Raw genomic sequence first — 13,920 nt, forward strand, 5'->3', positions numbered from 1 at the left:
TCCCTCTCTGTCTTACTTTCTTTCTCTCTGTCGCTCTCTCTTTTTCTCTCTCTCTTTCTCTCACTCTCGCTCTCTTTGTCTTTTGCACAGATGCATGCACACATGCTCGGCCACTTCTATTTAAACTGTCTACACTGTATTACGGCGTCTGCCTTATTTGCATGAACCGTACGAATAGGACACACAATCAATCTCTGTCTGCAGCTACTTTAAATGCTTCTTACAGTACAGTGGTTGTGTTGCTACTTATTTCATGCACACAATGATGGAATGACTGAGTTGACCACCAACACTACCCCTACTTCCTTTCTTGTAAGCCCCTGTCTTTTCTTCACCTCTCTCACTCTCTTCCTGTCCCTCCCTCAGCCCCCATCACCTTTCTGTTCTTACCATGTCACACCTCAGCCCTGCGTTAAGAACACATCATAAACCAGTGGAAAGAGTGTGTGTGTGTGTGTATAAATAATCAGAGAATAGTAGCTCCACTCATCAGATACAACCCTGACTCAGAACCCACAGCAACAGAAAACATATCTCTAATAATAGCCAATGATTCATCTGGTCAGTGAAAAAAATTACTTTCAGATATGACCCCTGCAAACAATAACGAGTCGTTAGGACGACTCCGTGATGTCACGTAATAGTCGCCTAAAGTCGTCAGGACGTTGTGTCATGGTCCCTTGGTGGTTTTGTCTAGTTCTCGGTTGGTCCCGGGAATGCCCCCGAGGACGTTCTTGGGACGTTGTGTCATGGTCCCCTGGAGGGCGCCTGAACGTTCTTGGGATGTTGTGTCATGGTTCCCTGGAGGTTTTTGTGTAGTTCCCGGTTCGTCCCGGGGACGTCACCTGATGGTTGCAAAGAAATGTTCTACCAACAAACAAACCAAAATGTTACCCAGGGCACACGCACCCTAGTTTCATTACACATCGTCCCTGTTTACTGTTGCCAAGCCCATTAAGGCCCTGATTGGTGAACCACTGATGAATGTGTAGGGGACTTCTGAAATTTGACAGATTTTGGTGGCCCAGCAGGAAGTTCATCACACCCCAAGTCCAGAGGTTGTACATTCAAACCCATGTGGGGTCATATTATATTATTTTGCCTTTACCTCTTTTATCCTACCTCATTTGCCCACATTGTATATAGACTTATTTTTCTACTGTAGTATTGACTGTATGTTTGTTTTATTCCATGTGTAACTCTGTGTTGTTGTATGTGTCGAACTGCTTTGCTTTATCTTGGCCAGGTCGCAATTGTAAATGAGAACTTGCCTACCTGGTTAAATAAAGGTTAAATAAATATTGAAAAGTCAGTGCGAAGTGATCATGCCAAATGCAATCATATAGTCACTGATTGAAGATTTTACACTATTTTAGCTGAACAGTATAACCGTTACCTTATAACCCCCATACCATTTAATTACTTTACTTATAATAGTTTGGGGCACCTGGGACCATCACGTGTCAAAAATCTCCAGGGGGCCATGATACAATGCCCCAAGAACCTTAAGGGGACTTTCAGGGGTCTAAAGAACACGTGACCACAGAAATATCATAACCAGTGGAACGGTGTGTGTGTGCATGCATGTGTGTAAGTGGAACAGAGAGGTCTAAATAATCTGTGGTTGGAGAGATGAGCAGCTCCACTCATCAGGTAAAACTTTTACCTCAGAACCCACAGCAACAGAAAACACATCTCTAATAATAACCAATGATTCATCTGGTCAGATGATGACTGATGTACTGATGTCCACTATTTCTGCTCAAGGTGTGTGTGCATTACTTATCACTCAGATAATACGACTAGGGGTTTTCCTTGTCAGTTTACCTTCAAAGTGATGGTCACCATGGTGCATAACATCATACTAGGAGTTGAACTATCATCACAGTATTTGTATGGCCAAGCGGAATATTTGGAGGAAATATCATTGCCATCCTACAGATCAGTCTTGAATTGTTCAAACTGGACATAAACAGTAATAACATGACAAACACTAACATACTTATTTGATTTATTTGTATTTATTTCTACATTTATTACCTAGTAAACTGTTTCTAAATCAGTTTAAGATAAATACATTATATCAGCAATGTGTTTGGCTTGATATTCAGGTATTCTCCAGGTATTTTTACTGCTGCAAACCTTTGATATAAAAAGAAAAGGTAATTGACTACTTCTAATTTTACCCTTGTGGTAACTGACTCACTCTCACACAGTGACAGGTTGAAGTCTCCGTTTTAACACTGTCTGCCACGCTACTGCCACCACTGTGTGAATAGTACGTTATGCACAGTTAGTCAGGGTTAGCGTATGAATTGTTTTACGTCCCACTCAAGCCATATTTTCCATTTGGATGTGACGCCTCTGAAAATGTCCTCCCTTGCATTCTCAACCTATCTTGTGGTTAGCCTCAAATGCTACATGGGCCTTTTATTAAACCGTCTCACTAACACTAATACTGAGAGACAGTCGTGCTTGTTATCATGCCATTTCTTACCAAAACACAGGGCTTCCCTCTGTGTCCACATAGACATGCATTAAACCAGCCTCTCAGTACTACAGTCATAGAACTAGAATTCTATGGCTAGAGTAGTGTCACTCACCACCACTATGGAAACCTGCTCTGTCACCAGTGGTGAGAAAGTGATAGTGGGGGAGACAGTCCTCATGGTTAGGAGGCTGTGGGAGGAAACCTGTCTGTGATGCTCTCTGAGTGTAGGAAAAGTATTTGCATACGGGTATGTTGTGTCTCTGCGTATGAGGCTGGTGGGCTTAAAAAGAGCCACAGTTCAGGTGAACGTGACACATCTGACTGCAGACTCCGAGTCAGTGATACAGGCAGAATGAAGGCCCTCCTCTCTCTCCTGCTTCTCTTCGCCGCCGCTCTACTGATGTCCACTATTTCTGCTCAAGGTGTGTGTGTATTCTATGATCATGCATTTGATTAGATAGCGTTAGATTCCACTTAAGATGTTTGTTCTTAGCATAGGAAGCAAATTGATGATGATGGAAATTCATAGTGAAGAAAGTCATGTCATGCTTTATAAGTATAGTGGAAACGGATGATGGTGATGATGAACATGATGATACAACTCTTCTCTCTCTTGTAGCCGGTGGATCAGTAATCTCCTGCTGTTTGGAGATTAAAGGCACGACAGTGCGCCGCAAACTGATCGTTTCCTACTACCTACAAGACACAGCCATGTGTAACATAAAGGCAGTGACGTAAGTGCTCTCAGCATCATTGGCATTGTTGAATTCGATTTTAAGAATAGCAAGCTAAGACTGATGGATTGGTTGGCTAAACTAGCAAGTCTGTTTGTTTGGTTACCAAGGCAACTACAGTAGCTATCTGAGTACACTTGCTAGCTACTTCAGTGGATGTTGAACCCATTTTTACCTGCAAATGAACACATCTCTAGTGGCAAATGTGTTAAATTATAGCCATGGTATAAAAGGCATAATCAACTCTGGGAATCTATGCGTTCTCTGGAAAATAATGCAACTGTGGAAGGTTAGTTTCACTCTGCTAGCGGGTCGTGGAACACACTTTTCACGTTGTTCATTTTCCATTGATTATCCCTTACTTATTTCAGCTGTTGTGAATGCAGTCTATGAATGCATTTATAATGCATTATAACCAGATGGACAGTCGGTTCATAGAAAGCAAGACGGTTTTGAGCGTGTATCTGTTGTGACTTGTCTAATAGTTTTTTAAACCTGTTCTTTCCTCAGGTTTGTCACAGCGAAAGGCAAACGAATCTGCTCTGACACTTCCAACCCCTGGGCACAGACAACCATGCAGTACCTGAACGAGAAGAACAAGTCTCACACACTGCAAAAACATCACATCGCCTCAACTACTACTTCTACGACAACCACCACGATCGCACAACCAGCCAACAACAACCCTCACAAAACAAAATTTTCAGCTCACAACCCCAAAATTGCTTCTCAATGGTCAACAACTCACCACAAGACGTAGAAGAACACAGAATTTTCCAGTTCCTAGTACATCAGACTATTGACTTTGAATGTTTGAATATTTTCAATATGCAGCTATTATAACATTTATGTCACTTTAATGAATATCTTTATATATTTATGAATGATTAAATCGAATTTACTTCCACAGTGAATTTGATGATTGTGATTGTGTGTTAACTTGCTGGCTATTTGCCAGAATGCCTAAACAATGTATAATGTTTCTTAATAAAATAATAGTTTTAAATGGGCGATTTGTTGTCCTCTGTCATCCAATGTGATAGCCAACATGTGGTTAGGGTTCTGGTGCAAAATAGCTGCCATGCATCACCCAGGTGTGTGCTAGACATTAGTAATGGATGAGCAGCACTTTACAATACTACAAGTGAAGAAAGTTATATAGAAGCAACCCATTCCAATGATTAAGAGGAGTAAGTTAAGAAAAGTTGTTGACGTTTTATGCTGACCTCTAGATGTGGATATTGTTTCGCAACTGATGACCTATATGACCCATAAGTTCCATGATCGTCACATCTGGCCATGCTAGAAAGGACAGATGGATAGACACAAATGCTATTAACCCCAAACCTGAACTACAACCTTAACCTGAATTTGACCTCTTACCCTAAATGATAAAGAACAAGCTCTACCTAGTACCTACTCATCAAATCTGACCATATTGGCACTCTTATCCAGTCTAGCATGGCCATCTAGTGACCTCTGTGCTTCAACCATAGAGTCAGAACCAGACTGCTTTCTAGAATTAGACTCATTCTAGAATTAGCCATTTCAATGGCTCCAAGAGAGAGGGAAAGCTGTGGAGGGGGTCTTAAAGATGGGGGCCATCTTGTTTCAACTGTATCAGTGTACACAGTAAAACATGGCTGGAGCTCCGGTGGAACAACTGGTTAGCGCGTGGTGTACACTAACAGTGGGGGTTGGATGTTAAATAGGTTAGTACATGTGGGAAGAGAGAAAGTTAATGCTGTATCTCTGTTAACCGAAGGGGTTTTGGGGGCTGCTGTGGACTAGGTATGAGTGTTTGAGGTGTAGCGAATGCTCTAGTGTGCCACAGCGGATTTCCCCTTCTGTCTGTACAGCCACTTACTACACCTCCATTTCTGTTTCCACCTCTGTAAAGTCACATCGTTCTGTGCACTATGCACACTATTACGTGTATGGTTGTGTGTAAGTCACACAATGTACAGTATGTTGCTAACTATGAGCTTCTTTGGATAAACGCATCTGTTAATATTATCATGTTATTGTATTGTATAATTCCTCGTGTGTGTACAGTACCCTCCTTGGGTGTCTTGAAAGGCAGTTAAAACAAACTGTACCTTCATTTTGACTCTGATTATTAATGAAAAACATTTACATAAAAGCACTCACTTCTGGAAGGAGATTAGAAAACAATCACTTGTTGCTACTACATTGCTGGTAGCGATGATTAGGACTGCCTTTAATGCATTTCTTAAGTGATGTCTTTATTTTACAATTAGCCCATAAGAGTTTGTTTGAGACTGGGAATGTCTTGTTCTCCAAAGGAATGAGAGGCAGTCTGATTCGGAGTCTGAGTCATTGGTTTCTACTGTACCTGTATCTGTAGTTTTGCTTTGTTGTCATCATCAGTGACATCGTTATCCTGTCTCGTTACCAGTGCAATGAAAAGGTTCCAGTATTCTGTGTTTGTGTGTGTGTAGTGTCTCTCTCTGTATGTATGTATGTATGTATGTATGTATGTATGTATGTATGTATGTATGTATGTATGTATGTATGTATGTGCGTGCGTGCGTGCATGCGTGCATGCGTGCGTGTAGTGTCTCTCTGTATGTGTGTGTGTAGTGTCTCTCTCTGTATGTATGTGCGTGTGTGTGTGTAGTTTCTGTGGTTCAGTAAGAAGTGATGGAGAGGTTCTCTGTGGTCTGTCAGTCAGAAGGGGAAAGGTTAGGACTCCTACTGTTGTTCCTTTCTTCGCCAGTGTCTGAAGTAGAGGGTCCCACTAGCTGTGGTCAACACATGTTATCCACCATTAGGTAGGCTACATGTGTTAACCAAAACCCACAGTGGTGGAAACACTTCTGCATTAAAACTATGTTCCTATCTTTTCTATAGAGACCAAAGAAAGGTTATAACGGAGAGATCATCAGCAGAGACGGTGGCAGCAATAATAAAAAGCAACTCAGTGGTTAAGGAAGAAGACAGTGTTCGACACAGGAGCAAACATTTTCTGTGTGACACTTTATTATCAGCTAGGCTGTATCTCTGTCTAATGTAGTGCTCTGTGGCTGAAACAACAGCTATACACATTTTCTCGTGGGCCCTGTCATCGATTACTGGATTTGCTTTGACCAGTTAGGTCTAGGTAATCTTTCATGAAAAATGCTTCTGAAAGAAAAGGTTTTAATCTGTCAGTCTGTCTTCATCATGCATATCCTGTTTGTCACGATTCTTCTTTTATTTATTTGTATTTGTTTTGTTTTTCTGAGAACAAACTATCCGATATGTAACCTGTGGTTGAAACCGGGCCTGTATAAAGACACGCACTATACACACTATTCTACACACTCGGTTCTAGAGTACAGGAAGTGGTGTTTTTGGTTATACGATGCTTCGATTCAGTTCCAGTGAAAAGGTAGACACACCACAATTATTTAGAAGATCATGGCCTCAGACTCCGATTAACACAATATTACTTTATTAATTTACCTTTAGCTACCCAGTGGTGTAAAGTACTTAAGTAAAAATACTTTAAAGTACTGATTAAGTAGTTTTGGGGGGAATCGGTACATTACTTTACTATTTATATGTTTCACATCTTTTACTTTTACTGCACTAAATTCATAAAGATTTTTTTTTACTTTTCACTCCATAGATTTTCCCTGACAACCAAAAGTACTTGTTACATTTTGAATGCTTAGCAGGGCAGGACAATTGTCAAATTCCGCACTTATCAAGAGAACACGTGGTCATCCCTACTGCCTCTGGCCTGGCGGATTCACTAAATACAAATGCATATAATAATAATAATTTCTGAGTGTTGGTGTGACCCTGACTAACCATCCATTTTTAAAACAAGAACATTTTAATTGGCTTTTACTCAAGTCGTTTTTTACTGGCTGACTCACTTTTACTTGAGTAACTTTCTATTAAGGTATAAAATCAAATGTTATTGGTCACATACAATTTTTGGGGGGCAGATGTTATTGCTGGTGTAGCGAAATGCTTGTGTTTCTAGCTTCAACAGTGCAGTAGTATCTAACAATTCACAACAATACACACACATCTAAAAGTAATAATGTAATTAAGAAATATATAAATATTGATTGATCTTCAAGATGTTCAAACGTTCAAATAGCGTCAAATAATAATCACAGTGGTTTTAGAGGGTGCAACAAGTCAGTACCTCAGGAGTAAATGTCAGTTGGCTTTTCATAGCCGAGCATTCAGAGGTCAAGACAGCAGGTGGGGTAGAGAGAGAAAGAGAGAGTCGAAAACAGCAGGTCCTGGACAAGGTAGCACATCTGGTGAACAGCTCAGGGTTCCCTAGCCGCAGGCAGAACAGTTGAAACTGGATCAGCAGCACAACCAGGTGGACTGGGGACAGCCAGGAGTCATCGGGCCAGGTAGTCCTGAGGCATGATCCTAGGGCTCAGGTAGCCCACTAAGATCTCCTCCACCACACGAACAAGAGGGGGCGCGTGGTTGATGTCTTTGAGGATCTTTTTGGGCTTCCTGTGACATTGGGTGCTGTAGGTGTCCTGGAGTGCAGGCAGTGTGCCCCCAGTGATGCATTGGGCAGACCGCACCACCCTTGGTTGTGGGCGGTGTAGTTGCCGTACCAGGTGGTGATACAGCCCGAAAGGATACTCTCAATTGTGCATCTCTAAAAGTTTATGAGGGTCTTAGGGACCAAACCAAATTTCTTCAGCCTCCTGAGGTTGAAGAGACACTGTTGCGCCTTCTTCACCATACTGTCTGTGTGGGTGGACTGTTTCAGATTGTCAGTGATGTGTACGCCAAGGAACTTGAAGCTTTCCACCTTCTCTGCTGCGGGTCCTGTCGATGTGGATAGGGGCATGCTCCCTCTGCTGTTTCCTGAAGTCCACGATCAGCTCCTTCGTTTTGTCGACATTGAGGGAGAGGTTATTTTCCTGGCACCACTCCGCCGGGGCCCTCACCTCCTCCCTATAGGCTGTCTCATCATTGTTGGTAATCAGGCCTACTACTGTTGTGTCGTCTGCAAACTTGATGATTGAGTTGGAGGCGAGTGTGGCCACACAGTCATGGTTGTACAGGGAGCACAGGAGGGGGCTGAGCACGCACCCTTGTGGGAACCGTGTTGAGGATCAGCGAAGTGGAGGTGTTGTTTCCTACCGTCACCACCTGGGGGTGGCCCGCCAGGAAATCCAGGACCAGGTTGCACAGGGCGTGGTTCAGACCCAGGGCCCTGAGCTTAATGATGAGCTTGGAGGGGTATTGTGGTGTTTTTAGGCTGATCTATAGTCAATGAACATCATTCTTAGGTATTCCTCTTGTCCAGATGGGATAGGGCAGTATGCAGTGCAATAGCGATTTCATCGTCTGTGGATCTATTGGGCCAGTAAGAAAATTGAAGTGGGTATAAGGTTGTCAGGTAAGGTAGAGGTGATCTGATCCTTAACTAGCGTCTCAAAGCACTTTATGATGACAGAAGTGAATGCTACGGGGCGATAGTCATTTAGTTCAGTTACCTTTGCTTTCTTGATTACAGGAACAATGGTGGACAAGTGGGGCAAATAGGGACATAAGACTGGGAAAGGGAGAGATTGAATATGTGTGTTAACACTCCAGTTAGCTGGTCTGCGCATGCTCTGAGGACGCGGCTAGGGATCCCGTCTGGGCCGGCAGCCTTGCGAGGGTTAACGCGCTTAAATGTCTTACTCACGTCGGCCACAGAGAACGAAAGCCCACAGTCCTTGGGATCGAGCCTCGTCGGTGTCACTGCGTTATCCTCAAAGCAGGCGAATAAGGTGTTTAGTTTGTCCGGGAGCAAGACGTCAGTGTCCGTGACATGGCTGGTTTTCCCTTTGTAATCCGTGATTGTCTGTAGACCCTGCCACATAGTCTCGTGTCTAAGCCGTTAAATTGCGACTTTGTCTCTGTAGTGACATTTTGCCTGTTTGATTGCCTTATGGAGGGCATAACTACATTGTTTGTATTCAACCATATTCCCAGTCACCTTGCCATGGTTAAATGCGGTGGTTCGGCGCTTTCAGTTTTCCGCGAATGCTGCCATCTATCCACGGTTTCTGGTTTGGGTAGGTTTTAATAGTCACAGTGGAAACAACATCTCCTATACACTTCCTGATGAACTCAGTCACAGTGTCCGTGTATACGTCAATGTTATTCTCAGAGGCTACCCACAACATATCTCAGTCTGCATGGATTCCGATTGGTCAGCATTGAAAAGACCTTAGCATGGGTACTTCCTGTTCGAGTTTATGGCTATAGGAAAGGAGGAGCAAAATGGAATCGTGATCTGATTTGCCGAAGGAAGGGCGGTGTCCTATACTTTTACTTAAGTATGACAATTGGGTATGCTATCTTACCTGGTATGAGGTTTGAAAACACGGTATTTTACAAAAACAATTGAAGTCCACTCCAAACCTCAAGAGAATGCATGCTAAAATATGGGCCAGGTTCTATAGAAGCTCTTAACAACTTACTGCACAGTACAGAAATAAGCACATCAACATCTGAAAAAAACATTTTTTCAAGAACACATATAGCAATTAAAGGGCTGTGATCAGTCACCTTTCGGCAAAAATTCACCATTTTGAATCCAAATAGGTGACCTACGTGATTTGTGTAGATCTGATGAGAATCGTTCACATTACAACAGAATGCAGCATGCGACTGAAGAGAGAAAAGACAACCAATTTGCTAGTTACAGCATCAGTGCGCACTCTGGAAAGCGAGTGGAAAGGCAGTTTGCCAGTTAACTTCAAGCAATGCGTCCCCTGAACGATATCGAAGAGGTAAGTGAGAAGCCTGACCACGAAGATGGGGGTGAGAAGGTGATGAAGCGTACTTCATGAGCTCTAACCGAAAAACAACTGGCATTTGGAAAGTTTGAGGTGAGGGAGAAAGTGTGTTGGAACAAGTATTGTTAGCATTGTTAAGTACCTTGCTAGTCGGATCGAATTATCCGTTAGCTAGCCAGAGAAATGTTGCTAGCGAATAAAGTCAGGCAATTTTACAACATCCGATGAGCTAACGTTAGTAACCTAACCAATTCGCTATAGTATTAACTGGTAACGTTATACGACTCCTTGTCATTCCTCAAGTTATAATGCGTTAGTTGCTTACTGGACCCTGGAAATCTGTGTGAAATGTTAACTTGTTAACTAGCCAACGAACTAACTACAAATGTGAACTAATGTTATCCCTCTACAGTATATGGTTAATTTTCAGAATGACAGAATTAGGTGAAAATGAGGCGTCGCTTGTTAAACAGTTAAGTGGAGCTGGAGCTGGGCCTGGCTTAAGCTGGATGCTACTATAAAGGTGCAAGGAACACCACACACACTTCTTCTTTCTCACTTTTTCAATACAGTGGATTAAAAGGGGTATGCCAGGTGTACTCTGTCTGAAAGAGATCAATTATGCCAACAAAGGGTATCATGCTCTGCTGGCACATTGTAGAACAGATGTCCACAGGCAGAAAGTGTACAATGTAATAATGTGCAGTGTAGCCCAAAGATATTGCTTTTGGGGTGTTAAACTTGACAGTAACACTTGTGTGTGAGTGAGGGGGTATTATGAAATGTTTATCTCAGTGAACGTTATTTTTGCACACATGTGGCCTTGTGCCCTTGATCGATGTCCACTCTGATTCAGAGGGGTTGGGTTAAATGCGGAAGACACATTTCAGTTGAATGCATTCAAACTGACTAGGTATCCCCCTCTCCCTTTCCCTACTATAGTGGCCACTATAATAGAGAACAAATGGAATGCCTGTTTGTTTCATTCTATTTCTACTTACGATAGCTCCCGAGTGGCACAGTGGGCTGGGGCACTGCATCTCAGTGCAAGAGGCATCCCTACAGACACCCTGGTTCAAATCCAGGCTGTATCACAACCGGCTGTGACTAGGAGTCCCATAGGGTGGCGCACAATTGACCCAGCATCATCCGGCGTAGGCCGTCATTGTAAATAAGAATTTGTTCATACAGACTTGCCTAGTTAACAAAAAAAATCCCAAGTGCGATATTTAGATGTGTGTGGTCACAAGCGTTCTATTATAAAGGCTGTCATGGCTAACTGTAATGTTAATGTATTGTTTTTTCCCCCAAGACTTGGGTGTCATTTGCAGTAAAGTCTAGGCAACAAATACCATTGGATTGCTTTCTTTACATTTTGCTGTGAGTTAGGTTCACATTAACCACTTCTTATGTTACACAAAGAGACTGATCATGTACAGTAGATCATATTATTTGTTGTTTAATTAGTTTAAACCTGCATTTCCCCTACAATGATTTTCTGCATGTTTCAGTGCGAAACAAAAGTGTCACCTTTTTGGGCCCTCACCAGTTTACATCCCTGTGTAATGAATGAGATGAAGTCATTATTTGGATTCGTATTTAATGTTTTTGAGAAGTTATTCATATGGGACAACTGTCATGTGATAGTGGCTTATTGTGTTGTTAAGACTTAAAATACATCATGACCACCAGGTGACAAAAGTTAGCATGATTATATAGTTTTATTGACTTAACATAAACACGCAATATTGAGAGAAAAAATTACAAACATAAAGAACATTTAAGAGGTATCAGGGTAGGTAATAGATACAAATCTAACTTATTATTGTTATTTACATGTTCTTTCTACTCATTTATCATGGCGCTGTCGAAGTGAGCAGGGATTTGGGTTATATGGTATTCAGATCAACCATTTGACTTACATGAACTTTCAGTGTATTCAATCAGAGCCAGCTTAAATACACTTCTACCCATATTTCTACCCTCGGCACGTGTTGCCAGGGCCGTAACCAGGGTTAGATTTTTAGTGAGGTGCGGATGCAGTAAATGAGCTTCAATTTTCAAAACATTTCTATACAACTAAAAAACGTTAATATGGTATTTGGAGAACAGCAAAAACAAGCAGAATTGACCCCAGCCATGATCACCTTGGCTGCAGTAGATTCATTCACCTCAGTCGATCTACAAACACAAAGCCTATTAGCTATACAATTGTAATGTTACATCCCTGAAAGGGGGGAAATATGAGAAAGGATTCACACTGACACATATCAGCCATGAAAGGAAAACATACAACATGATTTGAACTGTGTTGTTTTCATTTTGATTGCATGTTAATGTAAGTCTAGGCCTGTATGGAAGACAGGCCATGTGGAGATGTACATTCTAGTCATTTATCAGAAGATCTGAGAAATGGATATAAAAACTAGGCTACGTTCCACAAAGGTAGGCGAGGCAACGTGCTGTACCACCATCATCCCAAGAGGCCTGAGCCTTTCTCAAACATGCGCTAGTGGCAGCCAGTGCAAGAATAAAAATGTGATTTAAAGTTCTGTGCTATGATTTTTTTAGTCAATATTTTACTAAAACAGCATTGGTCCCATATATCAGTGACACAGAGAGTAGAAAAACAACTTTATGTCCAGTCCTGATTGAAATGTTTATTTATTTACAACATGCCAACATAGGCAGATGTCCGTGCCGTTGTACTGCTTTTACATATGTTTATTTTCTTGCTCTCCTAGAGGCAGAAGTCCACGATTTAGACTTAACATCAATTGTGCTCAGTTACTGAATTGGTTTGTTACACCAGTTCTCTTGCGCCCTCTTCTCTCTCTCTTTCCTCCCCTCTTCCCTCCTTTCCCCTTTCCCTTTTTGGCTCCCTTCTTTTGTCCCTTTCCCTGCTTACGTGGCACTGCCGGTGCCACGGTCACTGTCTTGCCCTCCTTTCCCTCCTCCTCCTCTCTCTTGATTGCCTTGGTTTCGTCCACCTTTCCCATGGCCTTCCTGACCCAATCACTTCCTGGGTCACCACAGATCGTCTTCCTTTCTATGGTGTGTAACCTGGAAGTAGATTAATCAAGAGGTCAATTGTCTCCTCTGGTGAGGTTATTTTTTATTCACTTTGTCCTTTTCGGATCACAACATTGGTAGTGAAGTAAAACCAGGGGTTATGTATGATATTGTAGGATACTCTCAATAGGACGAATTCTTATCTTTACGGTGTAGTGTGACTGTGTAGGAAATATGGATATAGGGTACTCACTCTATGACTTTGATGGGACACAGTGCTGTTGTCTGTACGGTGTAGTCCACTACTTTCTTAGGAGAGATTCTTTTCTGAGTCAGCTTAAGACAGCAAGAGTTGACTGGTCCAACGCCTATACAGGGTTATACATGGCAATACATTACTGGTTTACACACAGCTACACGTTACATACGTACATCGTCGACACGCACTCTTTCAGCCGTAAAATAAGAGGTAAGAACTCACTTGCATCGACCCCGGTCATCCATGTGGCTACACAGAGCAGAGAAGAGAACACCAGACTCAACCTCATTTTCAGGTGTTGAAGTTTTCAGATTTGAAATTTAGGTATAGAAGTTTTCATGTGCTGCCCAGCCGTTCTGACTGATCGGCTATCTCTTAGCCCTGGCCTTATAAGTAGAGAAAGTTCCACCCACACCATTAGGTCTGATAGCCCCCCCTCTTTCATCTTCCTCCGAAACCATTTCACCCCCCCGCCCTGTGGTCTATCACTAACAGAGTAACTCTGCTGTGGTGGTGGAGAGGAAAATATGAGAGCTCACTATGAACGGAAGATTGTGACTAAAAGACCCCTCACGACAAACACATTAACACACACACACACACCTCTTATACTAGGCCACAGGTCTCTATTTAGAGAGA

The 13,920-nt window shown here is 42.3% G+C and overlaps 2 protein-coding genes across 2 annotated transcripts; one reads left to right on the forward strand and one right to left on the reverse strand.

Moving 5' to 3' along the window:
• The first annotated feature begins 2,629 nt into the window (after nucleotides 1–2,629).
• LOC129824289 (lymphotactin-like) lies at nucleotides 2,630–4,236 on the forward strand. Its single transcript, XM_055883831.1, has 3 exons — nucleotides 2,630–2,913; nucleotides 3,111–3,225; nucleotides 3,736–4,236. The coding sequence occupies exons 1-3, from the start codon at nucleotides 2,703–2,705 to the stop codon at nucleotides 3,983–3,985; spliced, it is 576 nt and encodes a 191-aa protein (XP_055739806.1). The 5' UTR covers nucleotides 2,630–2,702; the 3' UTR covers nucleotides 3,986–4,236.
• An 8,419-nt stretch (nucleotides 4,237–12,655) lies between these two features.
• LOC129824290 (C-C motif chemokine 2-like) lies at nucleotides 12,656–13,654 on the reverse strand. Its single transcript, XM_055883832.1, has 3 exons — nucleotides 13,504–13,654; nucleotides 13,276–13,390; nucleotides 12,656–13,073 (listed from the first exon to the last, which is right to left on the reverse strand). Exons 1-3 carry the CDS (start codon nucleotides 13,568–13,570, stop codon nucleotides 12,794–12,796), a joined length of 462 nt encoding a protein of 153 aa, XP_055739807.1. The 5' UTR covers nucleotides 13,571–13,654; the 3' UTR covers nucleotides 12,656–12,793.
• Nucleotides 13,655–13,920: the final 266 nt, after the last annotated feature.

This window comes from Salvelinus fontinalis, chromosome 26 (genome assembly GCF_029448725.1).
Source record: "Salvelinus fontinalis isolate EN_2023a chromosome 26, ASM2944872v1, whole genome shotgun sequence".
Lineage (NCBI taxonomy): Eukaryota > Metazoa > Chordata > Actinopteri > Salmoniformes > Salmonidae > Salvelinus > Salvelinus fontinalis.